Consider the following 16,807-nt stretch of genomic DNA (forward strand, 5'->3'; position numbering starts at 1 on the left):
AATTTTCACTCATAAGTTTTATTTTGAAGGACTTGACTTCATGCTCAAAACATCAATCAACACTTTCCAAAAGTCAATTTAGACATTTTGTCCACGTTGGACATCAGAGACACATTTTGTCCACGTTGGACATCAGAGACACATTTTGTCCACGTTGGACATCAGAGACACATTTTGTCCACGTTGGACATCAGAGACACAGAGACACATCTTTACTGATGACTTCATAGTTTGTATTGTTGAGGAATCTTTCATCTTAATTTAATCTCAATATTATAATCTGGATAAATATTTAATGTCATGAACACAAACATTCAGCTTGGACCAATCACAGAGCAGCACACCAACAAACCAACATGCCGACTATCACTATAGCAACCGCACGACACAACGACAACCACATTCATCCAGGAAATAAAGAGTGGTCAACGCTGAGACAGTTGTCATGGAAACACTTCCTGCTCGGAGACACAGGCCCCGCCCACAAGCTACAGCCACACCCACCCCCTCCCTTCACGTTTCCTTGTGCAACATGAACTGTTTTGTTGTGATGAATAAACAGCTGCCCCCTGGTGGACGCATTGGTCTGCTGTCCTTAAAGAGAGCTCTAATTGTGAAAAGCCTAATTCTCCTTAAACCTCCTGTAGAAGTTGTCTTCAGTCTGAAGATGAAGCTCTCGATCCAGAAGAACCAGCGCCGTCTTACGTCTCATGGCCGTCTCCCTGTGCTTGGTCTCCGATGACGACTCCCCCTGGTGGAGAGGTGGAGGAGGTGCAGGTTCACACGGCGACACGGACCGATGTGGACGGAAGCTGCTTCCTCTGAGGGCGGAGTCTCCTCGGGTCAGACTGTTCAGGTCATACGTGTCGCGCGGGTCACCACCTGTGGACGGCCCCGCCCACTGCCACGGGTGACCGTTACCTGCCAGGGCCTGAGGGGGGGGCAGCGTCTCGGGGGCGGGGCCATAGTGTGGGGAGTTGGTGGTGGAGGAGGAGCCGGAGCAGGAGGAGGAGCAGGTCTCAGAGGAGGAGGATGGAAGGAGGCCCTGCTGCTTGGACATGGCGATCACCTGCATGAGCCGTGGCTGGTTAGCCGCTACGCGGGCCACGCCCCCCTCGCCGCTGGCCTTCTCCCTGATGGCGAGCCACTTGGCTCTGGTCAGAGCGCTCTTCGGGGAAACCGGCGGAGGTCCGGCCTCTGGGATCTGAGGAGGACGAGGAGTCGCCACGGGTTTGGCAGACTGGACCGGAGCTTGGTAGATGGGAACCTGAGGTCCGCCGTCATCGGTGGCCACTGAACCGCCCTCAGAGCCGTCCTCGCTGGCTTCAGGCTCCGCCTCCTCGTGGACACCGTGGCCTCTCATTTCCATGGATTTCTGCTTCCACTCGGACACCAGCTGCTGCGTCCTCAGGGGATCCACAGGAACCTGAACGGCCTTCAGACGCCTCTGGACGGGCTGAGCGGACGTTAGCGTGTCGTCGGAGAGTCCGTTGACGTTAGCTCTGGGCAGAGTGTGACTGAAGGTCAACATGGTTTCCTTCCCCATGGGACTGCGAGGAGCCAGCAGCTCCACGTCCACGCTCGCCCTCTTCAGGCTGCTCATGGAAGCGCTCTCTCGCTGCAGCGGCGCCGACGCAGACGTCGGGGCGGCGGCGGCGATCTCGTCGTTACTGTCGGAGGCGGAGGCGGGGCCTTTGTTGTAGACGGACTCGTGTCCTCGCTCCGTCAGAGCTCGGAGAGGGTCTTCTTTTGGAGGTGGAGGAGGCGGAGCTACGGTGATGTCATCAGAGGACTTGAAGTTCGCCACAGCGTGAAACGCCTGCAGGACAAAGACGGAACTGTCACTGATGATGATGATGATGATGATGATGATGATGATCAGTGTGTGTGTGTGTGTGTGTGTGTGTGTGAATCACCAGATAAACAGCGATGAATCCTCCGATGATGAAGCCGACGTAAACGTCTACAGGATGATTTCTGTGTTCAGTGATCTGAGTCAAACCTGTGAGAGCTGCAGTCATCAAGAAACCAAAGACCAGGACCGGTTTGAGAAGCTTAGTCCTGTTTGAGATGGTCGAGTTAAAGTACATCTGTGAGGGGGGGAGAGAGAGGGAGGGGGAGGAGTTACATCTGTGAGGGGGAGGAGTTAAAGTACATCTGTGAGGGGGGGAGAGAGAGAGGGGGAGGGGTTACATCTGTGAGGGGGAGGAGTTAAAGTACATCTGTGAGGGGGGGAGAGAGAGGGAGGGGAGGGGTTACATCTGTGAGGGGGAGGAGTTACAGTACACCTGTGAGGGGGGAGAGAGAGGGAGGGGAGGAGTTACATCTGTGAGGGGGAGGAGTTAAAGTTCATCTGTGAGGGGGGGAGAGAGAGGGAGGGGAGGAGTTACATCTGTGAGGGGGAGGAGTTAAAGTATATCTGTGAGGGAGGGGAGGAGTTACATCTGTGAGGGGGAGGAGTTACAGTACATCTGTGAGGGGGGAGAGAGAGGGAGGGGAGGAGTTACATCTGTGAGGGGGAGGAGTTAAAGTTCATCTGTGAGGGGGGAGAGAGAGGGAGGGGAGGAGTTACATCTGTGAGGGGGAGGAGTTAAAGTATATCTGTGAGGGAGGGGAGGAGTTACATCTGTGAGGGGGAGGAGTTACAGTACATCTGTGAGGGGGGAGAGAGAGGGAGGGGAGGAGTTACATCTGTGAGGGGGAGGAGTTAAAGTACATCTGTGAGGGGGAGAGAGAGGGAGGGGAGGAGTTACATCTGTGAGGGGGAGGAGTTAAAGTACACCTGTGAGGGGGGAGAGAGAGGGAGGGGAGGAGTTACATCTGTGAGGGGGAGGAGTTAAAGTACATCTGTGAGGGGGGAGAGAACTTTACTCACTGAAGCGTAAACAGCAGCGAAGGCAGACAGTGTTGCATGCTGGGACGGAAACGTCTTCCTGTCGAGATGAGAAAGATCAATTTTTTTATTTGACTTTTGTCTCATTTCTTTTTACCAGAGATTTAGTCGTTATCAACGATTCAGAGGAAAAGTTTAAAGGTCTCATATTATACCCTATTAACCCAAGTTAAACTAGGTCCTGATGTCCTAATGAACATGTCTGTGTCATGATTTAGTCTAAATATCATAAGGATGAAGAACAATAACAGTTTAATAACTCTGACAAAACAGCCTTTTTCAGAACGCTCTGTTTTGTGCCTGATCATTAACATGTGAATGAGACTCAGGTAAACACACATCACTGCTTCAGGGGAGTGTTGATCTAACTGTCATCACTTATCACCTATTGTCATGCAGCGTCGTCACAACCCTCGCTCCATATACTCCATAATAATGTCCGTTTACCTGTTGTTACTGTGTTTCACCGTAATGCATAGAGTGACCACGATTTTGGCTTTTGCGATCATAAAAAAATCTAAGAAAAACGATTAATGCGCGACGCGGCACGTATGTAAATTCCCATGCTAGAAAAAGACCCTGAACGCACCAGTGTTACTGCGACTGAAAGTGACGTGTGTGGATCAACAACACGAGGAGAGAACGTGGAAACACGACAGAAAGGCAGCCTTTGGTTGAGAAGAAATGTAGGACAACATCTACATCTTTCTGCAGTGCTTTCAAACACGTGCTCTTCATATCACTGATCCACACATGTCACTCGCTAACTGCAGGCACGTAACTGGTGTGTTCAAGGTGTCCCTCCAGCATAGGAATTTACACACACGATCAACAACAAAGGGCTTGTGAAGCTTGTGAACATTTTTTTCATAAATAAAATATATCCACTGGACACACAAGTCCTCTGAGGCTGGAAGTTTGTGTAAAACACTGAGCTCTGCTGTGCAGCCGCTCTTCCTCCCTCGCCTGCACTCTTGTATATCACAGGGACAAGGAGGAGCTACGGTGGACGCTCCACCAGGGCAGCACTGTCCTCTCTACAGGACATTTACACCAGGCGCTGCACCAGCAGAGCCAGGAGGATTATGAAAGACACTCATCACCCATTCAACAGAATGTTCCAGTGGCTGCCGTCTGGCAAACATCTCCACTCCTGCATGACCAAAACAGAGAGGCTGAGGTCGAGCTTCTTACCTCAGGTCATCAGGATGCTGAACTCTCAACCACCCACGTGAATACAGCACACACACAACACACAACACACACAAATCCACATCGCTGCTATATTGGATATTGAACACATTGAACATTGTGCATTTGATCCGTATTTTATTGCATCTTACTGCTTTTATTTTTTATTCTTGTGTATTTTAAATATTTTTATATTTATCTGGAAATTATTCTAAATTTAAATTGTATTTTATTTTATTTTATTTTATTTTATTTTATTTTATTTTATTTTATTTTATTTTATTTTATTTTATTTTTATTTTATTTTATTTTATTTTTACTCTACTTTAATTTATCTTATTTGATTTGATTTTATTAGTGCTTCACAGTTTCACAGAGGGGCTTGTTTTTGCAATGTAATTTCACTGGGGTGTACTTGTACATCCACATGTGACAAATAAAAATCTTGAATCTTGAATCTTGAATCATCAACACAACAACACAACAACACAACAACACAACACAAGAGTCCTACCAACAAACAGAACCGACCTGGCGGCCATGATGGCGTGCTGGTCGTGTCCAGAGCAGATGTCTGTGGTGATGTAAGCGTTGTGGTCACATGACGCTCCGGCCTGAGTGTAGTTAGGTTTACACACAGTCAGGAAGAAAGGGGCGTGGTAACCTGTGGACAACTGGATGATGTCACTGACCAGGGCCGTCGCACAAAGACCGAAGACATGGACACCTGGGGGGGGGGGGGGGTCTCACATGTCTCACATGTCTTACAGTTGTCTCACAATTGTCTCTCAGTTGTCCCTCAGTTGTCTCTCAGTTGTCTCTCAGTTGTCTCACATGTCTTACAGTTGTCTCTCAGTTGTCTCACAGTTGTCTCTCAGTTGTCTCTCAGTTGTCTCTCAGTTGTCTCACATGTCTTACAGTTGTCTCTCAGTTGTCTCACAGTTGTCTCACAGTCGTCTCACAGTTGTCTCACAGTTGTCTCTCAGTTGTCTCTCAGTTGTCTTACAGTTGTCTCACAGTTGTCTCACAGTTGTCTCACAGTCGTCTCACAGTTGTCTCACAGTTGTCTCTCAGTTGTCTCACAGTTGTCTCACAGTTGTCTCTCAGTTGTCTCTCAGTTGTCTCACAGTTGTCTCACAGTCGTCTCACAGTTGTCTCTCAGTTGTCTCTCAGTTGTCTCACAGTTGTCTCACATGTCTTACAGTTGTCTCTCAGTTGTCTCTCAGTTGTCTCACAGTTGTCTCACATGTCTTACAGTTGTCTCTCAGTTGTCTCACAGTTGTCTCTCAGTTGTCTCACAGTTGTCTCACATGTCTTACAGTTGTCTCTCAGTTGTCTCTCAGTTGTCTTACAGTTGTCTCTCAGTTGTCTCACAGTTGTCTCACAGTTGTCTCACAGTTGTCTCTCAGTTGTCTCTCAGTTGTCTCACAGTTGTCTCACATGTCTTACAGTTGTCTCACAGTCGTCTCACAGTTGTCTCACAGTTGTCTCTCAGTTGTCTCTCAGTTGTCTCACAGTTGTCTCTCAGTTGTCTCTCAGTTGTCTCACAGTTGTCTCACATGTCTTACAGTTGTCTCACAGTTGTCTCTCAGTTGTCTCACAGTTGTCTCACAGTTGTCTCACAGTTGTCTCTCAGTTGTCTCACAGTTGTCTCACATGTCTTACAGTTGTCTCACAGTCGTCTCACAGTTGTCTCACAGTTGTCTCTCAGTTGTCTCACAGTTGTCTCACAGTTGTCTCACATGTCTTACAGTTGTCTCTCAGTTGTCTCTCAGTTGTCTCACAGTTGTCTCACAGTTGTCTCTCAGTTGTCTCTCAGTTGTCTCACATGTCTTACAGTTGTCTCTCAGTTGTCTCTCAGTTGTCTCACAGTTGTCTCACAGTTGTCTCTCAGTTGTCTCACAGTTGTCTCACATATCTTACAGTTGTCTCACAGTTGTCTCTCAGTTGTCTCACAGTTGTCTCTCAGTTGTCTCACAGTTGTCTCACAGTTGTCTCTCAGTTGTCTCTCAGTTGTCTCACAGTTGTCTCTCAGTTGTCTCACAGTTGTCTCACAGTTGTCTCACATGTCTTACAGTTGTCTCTCAGTTGTCTCTCAGTTGTCTCACAGTTGTCTCTCAGTTGTCTCACAGTTGTCTCACATGTCTTACAGTTGTCTCTCAGTTGTCTCTCAGTTGTCTCTCAGTTGTCTCACAGTTGTCTCTCAGTTGTCTCACAGTTGTCTCACAGTTGTCTCTCAGTTGTCTCACAGTTGTCTCACAGTTGTCTCTCAGTTGTCTCTCAGTTGTCTCACAGTTGTCTCACATGTCTTACAGTTGTCTCACAGTTGTCTCACAGTTGTCTCTCAGTTGTCTCACAGTTGTCTCACTTACCCACAAACCTGACCGTCCTCCTGAGAAAAGAGTTAAAGTTACATCCTCCTGCGTTGATCGATCCTTCGTGACGTCGTAGTTTCAGCTGAGACTGAAGAACGTAGATCACTCCTTCAACCGCCATGATCTGACACATGAAACAAACGCACCTCAGTCATCTGACACACCAAACAAACGCACCTCAGTCATCTGACACAAGAAAACAAACGCACCTCAGTCATCTGACACACCAAACAAACGCACCTCAGTCATCTGACACACCAAACAAACGCACCTCAGTCATCTGACACACCAAACAAACGCACCTGTGTGTCAGTGTTGTGTCAGTGTGTCTCTCTCAGTGTTGTGTGTGTGTTGTGTCAGTGTTGTGTGTGTTTTGTGTTGTGTGTGTTTTGTGTTGTGTGTTGTGTATGTTGTGTCAGTGTGTCTCTCAGTGTTGTGTCAGTGTTGTGTGTGTTGTGTCAGTGTTGTGTGTGTTGTGTTACCGCAGCAGCAGGAGCAGCAAAGGCCAGACTCATCAACATCAACAGAGGAACCACTTGTTCTCCTTCATCAACGTACGGTAAACTGAGATCACGATCGTAACAACGGAACCCGACGTGAGGAGGACGAAGAACGTCTGTCAACTCCAGGAAGTACAAGGACGCCATGGACGACACTACGATGGGCAGCTACACACACACACACACACACACACACACACACACACACACACACACACACACACACACACACACACACACACACACACACACACATGCAGATCAGACCAGAGAGTGTGTGTGTGTGTGTGTGTGTGTGTGTGTGTGTGTGTGTGTGTGTGTGTGTGTGTGTGTGTGTGTGTGTGTGTGTGTGTTCACCTCCACAAAGTAGAAACATGGCAGCAGAGTCAAACTGTCTTTGGGAGGTTTTTTCTTCATCTTCTCTGATGGATTCATCATCATCATCATCATCACGAAGAGCCTGTAACATGACATCATGATCATCACCTTCATCATCATCATCATCATCATCATCACCATCATCACCATCATCACCATCATCTTCATCATCACCATCACCATCTTCATCATCACAATCATCACCATCATGATCATCATCAACATCATCCTCATCATCATCTTCACCATTATCACTATCTATCTATCATCATCATCATCATCACCATCATCACAATCATCTTCATCATCACAATCATCTTCATCATCACCATCATCATCATCACCTTCATCATCATCACCATCACCATCATCTTCATCATCACAATCACCACCATCATCCTCATCATCACCATCACCATCATCCTCATCATCACCATCACCATCATCCTCATCATCACCATCATCATCACCATCATCATCACCATCACCATCACCATCATCACCATCATCATCACCATCACCATCACCATCATCACCATCATCATCACCATCATCATCTTCATCACCATCATCACAATCATCTTCATCTAAACTTTCATCAGTTCAGTCTCATCAGGACCAGTGGTCGTCATGGAGACCACTGGTCCTGACAAGGTCAGTGTTAAACTGTGTATTATTGTTTTCTCTCTCACACACTCACGCGCACACACACACAGATCATTTGGTATTGTGAGGTTTTATCATCTCGCGCTGATGCGGCATGCTCTGTGATTAATGAGGACGCAGCGCCGCAGCGCGCGCTTACTCACACACACACAAACACACACTTTCTCTCTCACACACGCAGCACGCACGCACCTCAGATCGTTGATCCTGTCCCAGCTTCCTTTTGTCCCGGGTTACAGGCGCGTGCTCCCGGTCCCGTTTGTGTCAGAACAGACCTGAGGATCGATGCTGCAGCAGATCTGAGGTCTGCTGCTGCTGCACGGTGTGTGTGTGTGTGTGTGAGACAGAGCGCGCGGTTTCCTCCCCGTCAGTGTGTATGGCAGATGATTAGTGCCTCCCGTCTCACGCACACATCAATGACTGATGCGTGATCAATAAAGGTGTTCTGTTGTTTGTTTCTTTAACATCTTTGTTGTCATGGAAACTGACTCTGTTTCCATGGTAACAGCAGGATTTCCTCTGTCTCTGCAGTAGAAAAATAATCATCGTCAGGGTGTAACTCCGCCCCCTACAGGCCAGACCCCTCCTCTTCAGAGGCGGAGCCTTCTCTATGTTCTCAATTATGCTACAAATGTTACACTAACATTTTTCTACCTGTCCTTGTCCCCTCTGTCCTTCCTCGTCTCCTCTGTCCTTCCTCGTCTGTCCTCGTCCCCTCTGTCCTTCGAGGACAGGACAGATAAAAAATTTTTTTTAACATGTTACAAACATCTTCCAATGATTTGGGGGCGGAGCTTAAAAAGTAGGGGGCGGAGCAAACCTTTAACAATACAAGCTCATTACGTTCATCTGAAAAGACAACAGCACCACCTGGTGTGGAAACATCACAACTACATCAGAGCGCCCACCACACATTTAGTCTGTCAACACTTTAATGATCAAAGTCGTACAAAAACATCAACATGAGACTTCATGTGTTCACACGTGATGAGACTTCATGTGTTCACACGTGATGAGACTTCATGTGTTCACACGTGATGAAAACAGTGTCACATGAGTTCATGTGGGCGGGGCTGAGTCCAGGTTAGCTCATGTGGGCGGGGCTGAGTCCAGGTCAGCTCATGTGGGCGGGGCTGAGTCCAGGTGAGCTCATGTGGGCGGGGCTGAGTCCAGGTCAGCTCATGTGGGCGGGGCTGAGTCCAGGTGAGCTCATGTGGGCGGGGCTTAGTCCAGGTGAGCTCATGTGGGCGGGGCTGGAGGGATCCTCCTCCACAGACCTCCACACAGACAGTTCTTGATCCAGCGCTGCTCCCACTGCTTCATGGCATTTGTTTTGTTTGGAGAACGAAGCATCGTCACACAACCACACCTACACACACACACACACACACACACACACACACAGTCACAGTGGTGTTCCTCAGTGTTCTGCTCTAAATTGTCATGTTTTCATTAAAGTTAGCGCTGTGCAAAAGGTTAACGAAGGAAACGTGTCATGCGTTAACACGCATTGACGCATGACACGTTTCCATGACGACGGACCGAAAAAAGACGCCAATGACGTCATGTTTACGTGCGGCGACACCAGAGTCCAGGCACCGTTTACCAGTTAGCTCCGCTAGCTGCATTAGCTCCTTTTAGCGCCAGTTAGCGTTAGCCTACAGTGGAACTGGAGCGGTCTGTTTATCAAAGGAAAAGAGCAGCGCTAACAAATAACTAGCGTACCTGTGTATCTGCGTATGTGCGCCTCTGTTTTTAAAGGTTAGCGTTAAATTTAGACTCATTTTAACAATCGAGAGTCACGTAAACATGACGTCACCTGCTTAACGACGTTAAACACTGTTGACACGTGAACATTTGACAGAACCAGTTTATAGTTGGTTACAGATATAGTTAGTTTATATTTCTATAACAAACTAAACTCTACCCTAACTCTAAACAAGAAAAAGACCTGAAGTTTATCAAGTGTTTCCTGTGACATCACTTCCTGTGAACTCACCTGGTGCAGGCTTTACTGTCCTCAGTCGGACTAACTCCCATGTGAACACAACGAAGGTTGTCCATCTTCTGACAGCTGGGAGTCCTACACACACACACACACGCACGCACGCACGCACACACACACGGTTAGGGTTAGTGTTTCTGTGATGCATGTGTGTGTGTCTCTGTTTTTTTGTGTGTGTGTCACCTGGTGAAAACCTCTAAAGCTCCGCCCCCACTGGCTCCCCCTGCTGGCAGAGAAGAGGCTTTTCCAAACTGCAGTCTGATTGGCTGTTTCCCCTGAAGCTTCACCATGACGCCGTCGTTCACCGGCAGCCAATCAAGACTGGGCACTAACATCTGACTGGGGAGGAGACAACACTCGTCCACCAGAGACTCGTCAGGGTCCTGGACTGAGCCGTCCTCACGGGCTGGGGTCAGAGGTCACACAGAGGTCACACAGAGGTCACACAGAGGTCACACAGAGGTCACACAGAGGTCCTGCTGCTATGTGGGTGAGGGCGCCACAGTGGGCGGTCATGTGACGGTCATGTGGCGGTCATGTGGCGGTGATGTGACGGTCATGTGACGGTCATGTGACGGTCATGTGGCGGTGATGTGACGGTCATGTGGCGGTCATGTGACGGTCATGTGGCGGTCATGTGACGGTCATGTGACAGTCATGTGGCGGTGATGTGACGGTCATGTGGCGGTCATGTGGCGGTCATGTGGCGGTCATGTGGCGGTCATGTGACGGTCATGTGGCGGTCATGTGACGGTCATGTGACAGTCATGTGGCGGTGATGTGACGGTCATGTGGCGGTCATGTGACGGTCATGTGGTGGTCATGTGACAGTCACGTGACGGTCATGTGACGCTCATGTGGTGGTCATGTGGTGGTCATGTGACAGTCATGTGACGGTCATGTGGCGGTCATGTGACGGTCATGTGGTGGTCATGTGACAGTCATGTGACGGTCATGTGACGCTCATGTGGTGGTCATGTGGTGGTCATGTGACAGTCATGTGACGGTCATGTGACGCTCATGTGGTGGTCATGTGACAGTCATGTGACGGTCATGTGACGCTCATGTGGTGGTCATGTGTCAGTCATGTGACAGTGATGTGACTTACAGCAGAGCCACAGTCTGCTCAACAGTCTAAAGAGCAGCTGCAGACTGTCCTGGTTGTCAGACGTAGCGGTGAACGTAGGTAAACATCCAGGTTTTAACAAACCCCAGATCCTGATCATCACTAACATCTCTCTGAGGAGACCAAGAGACGCTCCGTCCCTCATGAAGCCAAAGCCTGGACGCACCATGGAACCCTGGGAGGACAGAGTGAGACGGGGTGAGACAGAGTGAGACACATGTCTCTGTGGAGGACAGAGTGAGACACAGAGTGAGACACAGACACAGAGTGAGACATCACCTGGTTGGGCAGGTTGGACAGAAGGTAGAGGACAAAGTCTCCAACCCACTGGATGAGCTGCTGCAGAGACTGAAGAGGAGGACCATCCAAGACAAACTCCTCTGTCTTCAAGTTAATCATCACTTTATCAATGTCTGAGGACATGAGGACACACACACACACACACAGAGAGAGAGACACACACACACACACACACACACAGAGACAGACACACACAGAGACAGACACACACACACACAGAGACAGACACACACAGAGACAGACACACACAGAGACAGACACACACACACACAGAGACAGACACACACAGAGACAGACACACACACACACACACACACACAGAGACAGACACACACAGAGACAGACACACACACACACAGAGACAGACACACACAGAGACAGACACACACAGAGACAGACACACACAGAGACAGACACACACACACACAGACAGACACACACAGATATTTTATAACGGATTCATTAAAGAACTGATGTCTGTTTACAATAAAAACTACAACTGTCCTATGATCTCTGTCCTGTCCTCTGTCTGTCCACTGATCTCTGTCTGTCCTCTGTCTGTCCACTGTCCTCTGATCTCTGTCCTGTCCTCTGTCTGTCCACTGATCTCTGTCTGTCCTCTGTCCTGTCCTCTGTCTGTCCACTGTCCTCTGATCTCTGTCCTGTCCTCTGTCTGTCCTCTGATCTCTGACCTGTCCTCTGTCCACTGTCTGTCCACTGTCCTCTGATCTCTGACCTGTCCACTGTCTGTCCACTGTCCTCTGTCCTCTGTCTGTCCACTGTCCTGTGTCCTCACCTGTGTCTGTGTTCTTGGCACAGATCTCACTCAGACGGTCTCCTGGACTCTTGTCCGGTGTGTTGAGGACATGTGGTCTGAGCAGAGACTTTAATGTGGAGCTGATGGCCATCAGCAGCAGTTTGGCGTGGAAGTCACATGCTCTCGCCGCCGTCGCCGTGGACAGTTTACAGAGAGACGCCTTCACCGCCACGATACGAGTGGCCAGCACCTGAAACACGGGGAGACGAGCTGTCACGCCGCGGTCACGCCATGGTCACGCTGTGGTCACGCCGTGGTCACGCCGTGGTCACGCCGTGGTCACGCCTGTGAGCTGATATTTGCATAGCCCCGCCCACACTCACCTGCTGCAGCGCCTGGTTCTGTCTCATATATTCCTCGTGAAGCTTCTCCACCAGGTTGTGGACCATGTTGGGCTGAACGTGAAGAAGGACGTCCCACCAGTCGTAGCCCGTCACCATGCAGTACTCCAGGAGGAACAGCAGGTGGCGCAGTGTGGTGTTCATGTCCAGCACCTGGCCCATAGAGGGCGACACCCGCAGCATGTGGAGCTGACCACACACACACACACACACACACTTTATCTTTGATCTATCACATTGATCAGATTCTCAGATCTCTTGAACTCACCTTTCCATGATTGTCCACTCCGGTCAGAGCCAATGACGTCCAGGAGAACTGCAGGGCTTTGAAGTGGAGGGCGGGGCCTCCAGTTCTCTGCCGTTTGATGGTGGACTCGTCTCCTGGTCTCTGATTGGACGACGAGCCATAGAAGACGCCCATGGTGTGAAGAGAGAGACGGTGAAGGATCTGAATACTGCCATCATGGAACGCCAGAGCAAGACCTGAGGACACGCCCCGGAACATGAATAACACTAACCTGAGGACACGCCCCGGAACATGAATAAAACTAACCTGAGGACACACCCCGGAACATGAATAACACTAACCTGAGTACACGCCCCAGAACATGAATAACACTACACTGAGGACACGCCCCGGAACATGAATAACACTAACCTGAGGACACGCCCCGGAACATGAATAAAACTAACCTGAGGATCCACCCCGGAACATGAATAACACTAACCTGAGTACAGGCCCCGGAACATGAATAACACTACACTGATGACACGCCCCGGAACATGAATAAAACTAACCTGAGGACAGGCCCCGGGAACATGAATGACACTAACCTGAGGACACGCCCCGGAACATGAATGACACTAACCTGAGGACCCGCCCCAGAACATGAATGACATAAATAACACTAACCTGAGGACACGCCACGGAACATGAATGACACTAACCTGAGGACACGCCCCAGAACATGAATGACATAAATAACACTAACCTGAGGACACGCCCCGGAACATGAATGACACTAACCTGAGGACACGCCCTGGAACATGAATGACATAAATAACACTAACCTGAGGACACGCCCCGGAACATGAATGACACTAACCTGAGGACACGCCCCAGAACATGAATGGCACAAATAACACTAACCTGAGGACACGCCCCAGAACATGAATGACATAAATAACACTAACCTGAGGACACGCCCTGGAACATGAATGACATAAATAACACTAACCTGAGGACACGCCCCGGAACATGAATGACACTAACCTGAGGACACGCCGCAGAACATGAATGGCACAAATAACACTAACCTGAGGACACGCCCCGGAACATGAATGACATAAATAACACTAACCTGAGGACACGCCCCGGAACATGAATGACACTAACCTGAGGACACGCCGCAGAACATGAATGGCACAAATACCACTAACCTGAGGACACGCCCCAGAACATGAATGACATAAATAACACTAACCTGAGGACACGCCCCAGAACATGAATGATTGATTATGGATCATTCTACATCTGATGGTTATTGATCATCAGTAAAGACCAGAGGAGTTTGTTTTGTTTATCCTCAGGTGACACACAGGTGGAGGAGGCGGAGTCTCTCACCCAGTCCGGGGCAAAACTTGGTATCTGACGCCACCTTCAGGTCAGTGTTGGAAATGGAGATGGGTAATTTGGGCAGAGCAACAGCTGACACTCGCTCCAGGTCGTTGGTCGTGGTCAGGATTCTCCACTTCAGGATGGTCGGCTGTTTCTCCCCCACTAAAGGAGGCGGAGTCAGAGGTCAGACTAGTGGGTGGGGCTTCATGGCCACAGCAGCTGTCACATGACTGTGTTTCTTACCGACTGGAGAGCGATGCTGGAAGATGTTGTTGACAGGAAGTCCCTCCTTCCTCAGAGACCAACACTCCACGATACTGCCGCTCTGATTGGACGCACACAGGAGCACCTGCACACACACACGCGCACGCGCGCACACACACACACACAATAACTGTTTCCTATCCTAATAACAGGTGTTAAATCACCTTGAATGTTTTCTAGGTTCACTTCTATTCACACTAAGTTTTAACTTAAACACACTTCAGAGGATTCCCAGCTCCTGATACATTTGACACAGTGCACCTTTAAGCGGCTGCGGTTGCCGTGGTTACCTGTTCAGAGTTCTCTCTGGTCAGGAACTTCAGGTGAGTCACAGACGGATACTTGTCTCTCCTCAGAGGGTCAGTGGTGCAGCGAAGGAAGAGCGACGGTAACAGTTCAGTGTCTATGCGACACTTTTCACTGACCACACTGACCACAACCTGTGACACACACACACACAGACACACACGTTAGCATGGCAGTGGACAGGACCAGGACCAGGACCAGGACCAGGACCAGGTCCAGGTCCAGGACCAGGACCAGGACCAGGTCCAGGTCCAGGACCTTAATAACCCCCTGACCCTTGCAGACCTTGTAGAACTGAACCGGTGAGGAGCTGCTTCCGTCAGTCGCTGCCACCACGATGTTTCCTCCTCCAGTGAAGGCGATGTCGGCCAACGCCACTCGTCCTCTCAGTCGACACAGACTCTCACTGGCTGTGAGCAGAGCGCCCCCTGGCTTTAACAGTGACACGGTGACCAAACCGCTGACCGTCACTGCCAACCAGCCCTCCATCGGTTTACCGCCAAAAAGAGTCAGAGACGGAGAAAACTTCACCCGAGAAAACTTCTCCCCAAAGTTAGTGGATCCTGACTGAAGAGAGAAGAGGACGTCTTTACTGATGACACCTGTTCACCCGTCACGTGACACGTGTTCACCCGTCACGTGTTCACCCGTCACGTGTTCACCCGTCACGTGACACGTGTAAACATGAAGCGTTACCATCTCGACGTGCAGAGCGAGTTTGACGCCGTTGTGAAGCCAGCTCAGAGCCACGATGGGATCTCCGTCCAGAGAACTGGACAAAACACTGTTCCAGCTGTTGACCAGGTGATCTGACATGGACCAACATCTGATCTGACCATCACCATCAGCTGAGAGGAGGCGTGAGCCTGCGCACACACACACACAGTTAACACACACACACAGAACACAAGTGTTACTGAGGACAGACACACTCCTGTCCTCATGTCGTCTTTGACATCACAAACATGTTTAACATAGTTACCATGGTTACACGTTGACATCATTCAAACCTTACCTGATTGGTCCCACTCCAGACAGGAAATGACCTCAGAGTGTCCAGAGTTGATGGAGTAAACATCCCATGGATGTTCAGTGTCTATGATGTGGATCATGTGACTGACATCTGCATCTCACACACACACACACACACACACACACACACACACACACACACACACACACACACACAGAGATCAAACTCTAGAGCATGACAATGACATCAGTCTTGTATATGTGTGTGTGTATGAATGTGTGTATGCATATGTGTGTATACGTGTCTGTATATGTGTGTGTGTCTGAGTTTATGTATGTGTGTGTATGAATGTGTGTTTGCATATGTGTGTATACGTGTCTGTGTGTGTACCTTGTCCTCGTCGTTCTTCGTCTGTGGTGAAGGTGTGTGTGTGTGTCTCTGTGTGTGTGTGTGTACCTTTGTCGTCCTCGTCGTTCTTCAGGTCTGTGGTGAAGGTGTGTGTGTGTGTGTACCTTTGTCGTCCTCGTCGTTCTTCAGGTCTGTGGTGAAGGTGTGTGTGTGTGTCTCTGTGTGTGTGTGTGTACCTTTGTCGTCCTCGTCGTTCTTCAGGTCTGTGGTGAAGGCCACCAGGTTCCTGCAGGACCAGGAGCAGACCAGTGGGATGGACGGACAGTGTGTGCTCTTCTGACGTTTGTCCCACTCACACACGTACGCCAGCTCCATTCTGTGACCACGGGGGGAGGAGCCAGAGCCCAGGGGGAGGAGCCAGAGGCCAGTGGGACGCCTCACCTGCAGATGCACAGGTGTGTGTCAGATAATGAGTTTAACAGCTCAGTTCATCTGCAGTGATCGATCATCCGCTAGCCGTTAGCTTAGCTTACCGTACTTCTGTTTTAGCACCAGTGGCACATATACAATGAAAATAATACAATTTCAAAATAACCTCCAAGTTTCTACCTCTGAATAAAAGTGTAAATAAAAACGACAACGTCAGTTTGTGCGGTTTAAGTTCAATTTTAACTTGAAAAGATGAAACAAACAAAGCGCTGCCGTT

The 16,807-nt window shown here is 49.3% G+C and overlaps 2 protein-coding genes across 2 annotated transcripts; both read right to left on the reverse strand.

The window, feature by feature from the left end:
* Positions 1–622: 622 nt before the first annotated feature.
* Positions 623–7,409, reverse strand: plppr3b (phospholipid phosphatase related 3b; the record flags this gene model as incomplete). The annotated part of the gene is made up of 7 exons (XM_083888367.1): positions 623–1,819; positions 1,917–2,090; positions 2,876–2,933; positions 4,616–4,811; positions 6,457–6,583; positions 6,942–7,127; positions 7,317–7,409. 7 exons carry the CDS (start codon positions 7,407–7,409, stop codon positions 623–625), a joined length of 2,031 nt encoding a protein of 676 aa, XP_083744493.1.
* Positions 7,410–9,171: 1,762 nt separating this feature from the next.
* Positions 9,172–16,710, reverse strand: med16 (mediator complex subunit 16). Its single transcript, XM_083888410.1, has 16 exons — positions 16,635–16,710; positions 16,338–16,542; positions 15,796–15,903; positions 15,477–15,646; positions 15,066–15,347; positions 14,765–14,914; positions 14,454–14,559; positions 14,217–14,372; positions 12,861–13,075; positions 12,575–12,781; positions 12,231–12,441; positions 11,414–11,547; positions 11,117–11,309; positions 10,192–10,414; positions 10,003–10,086; positions 9,172–9,372 (listed from the first exon to the last, which is right to left on the reverse strand). The coding sequence occupies exons 2-16, from the start codon at positions 16,474–16,476 to the stop codon at positions 9,243–9,245; spliced, it is 2,508 nt and encodes an 835-aa protein (XP_083744536.1). The 5' UTR covers positions 16,477–16,542; positions 16,635–16,710; the 3' UTR covers positions 9,172–9,242.
* Positions 16,711–16,807: the final 97 nt, after the last annotated feature.

The sequence above is a fragment of the Microchirus variegatus genome, assembly GCF_963457635.1.
Source record: "Microchirus variegatus genome assembly, chromosome: 4".
Classification (NCBI taxonomy): domain Eukaryota; kingdom Metazoa; phylum Chordata; class Actinopteri; order Pleuronectiformes; family Soleidae; genus Microchirus; species Microchirus variegatus.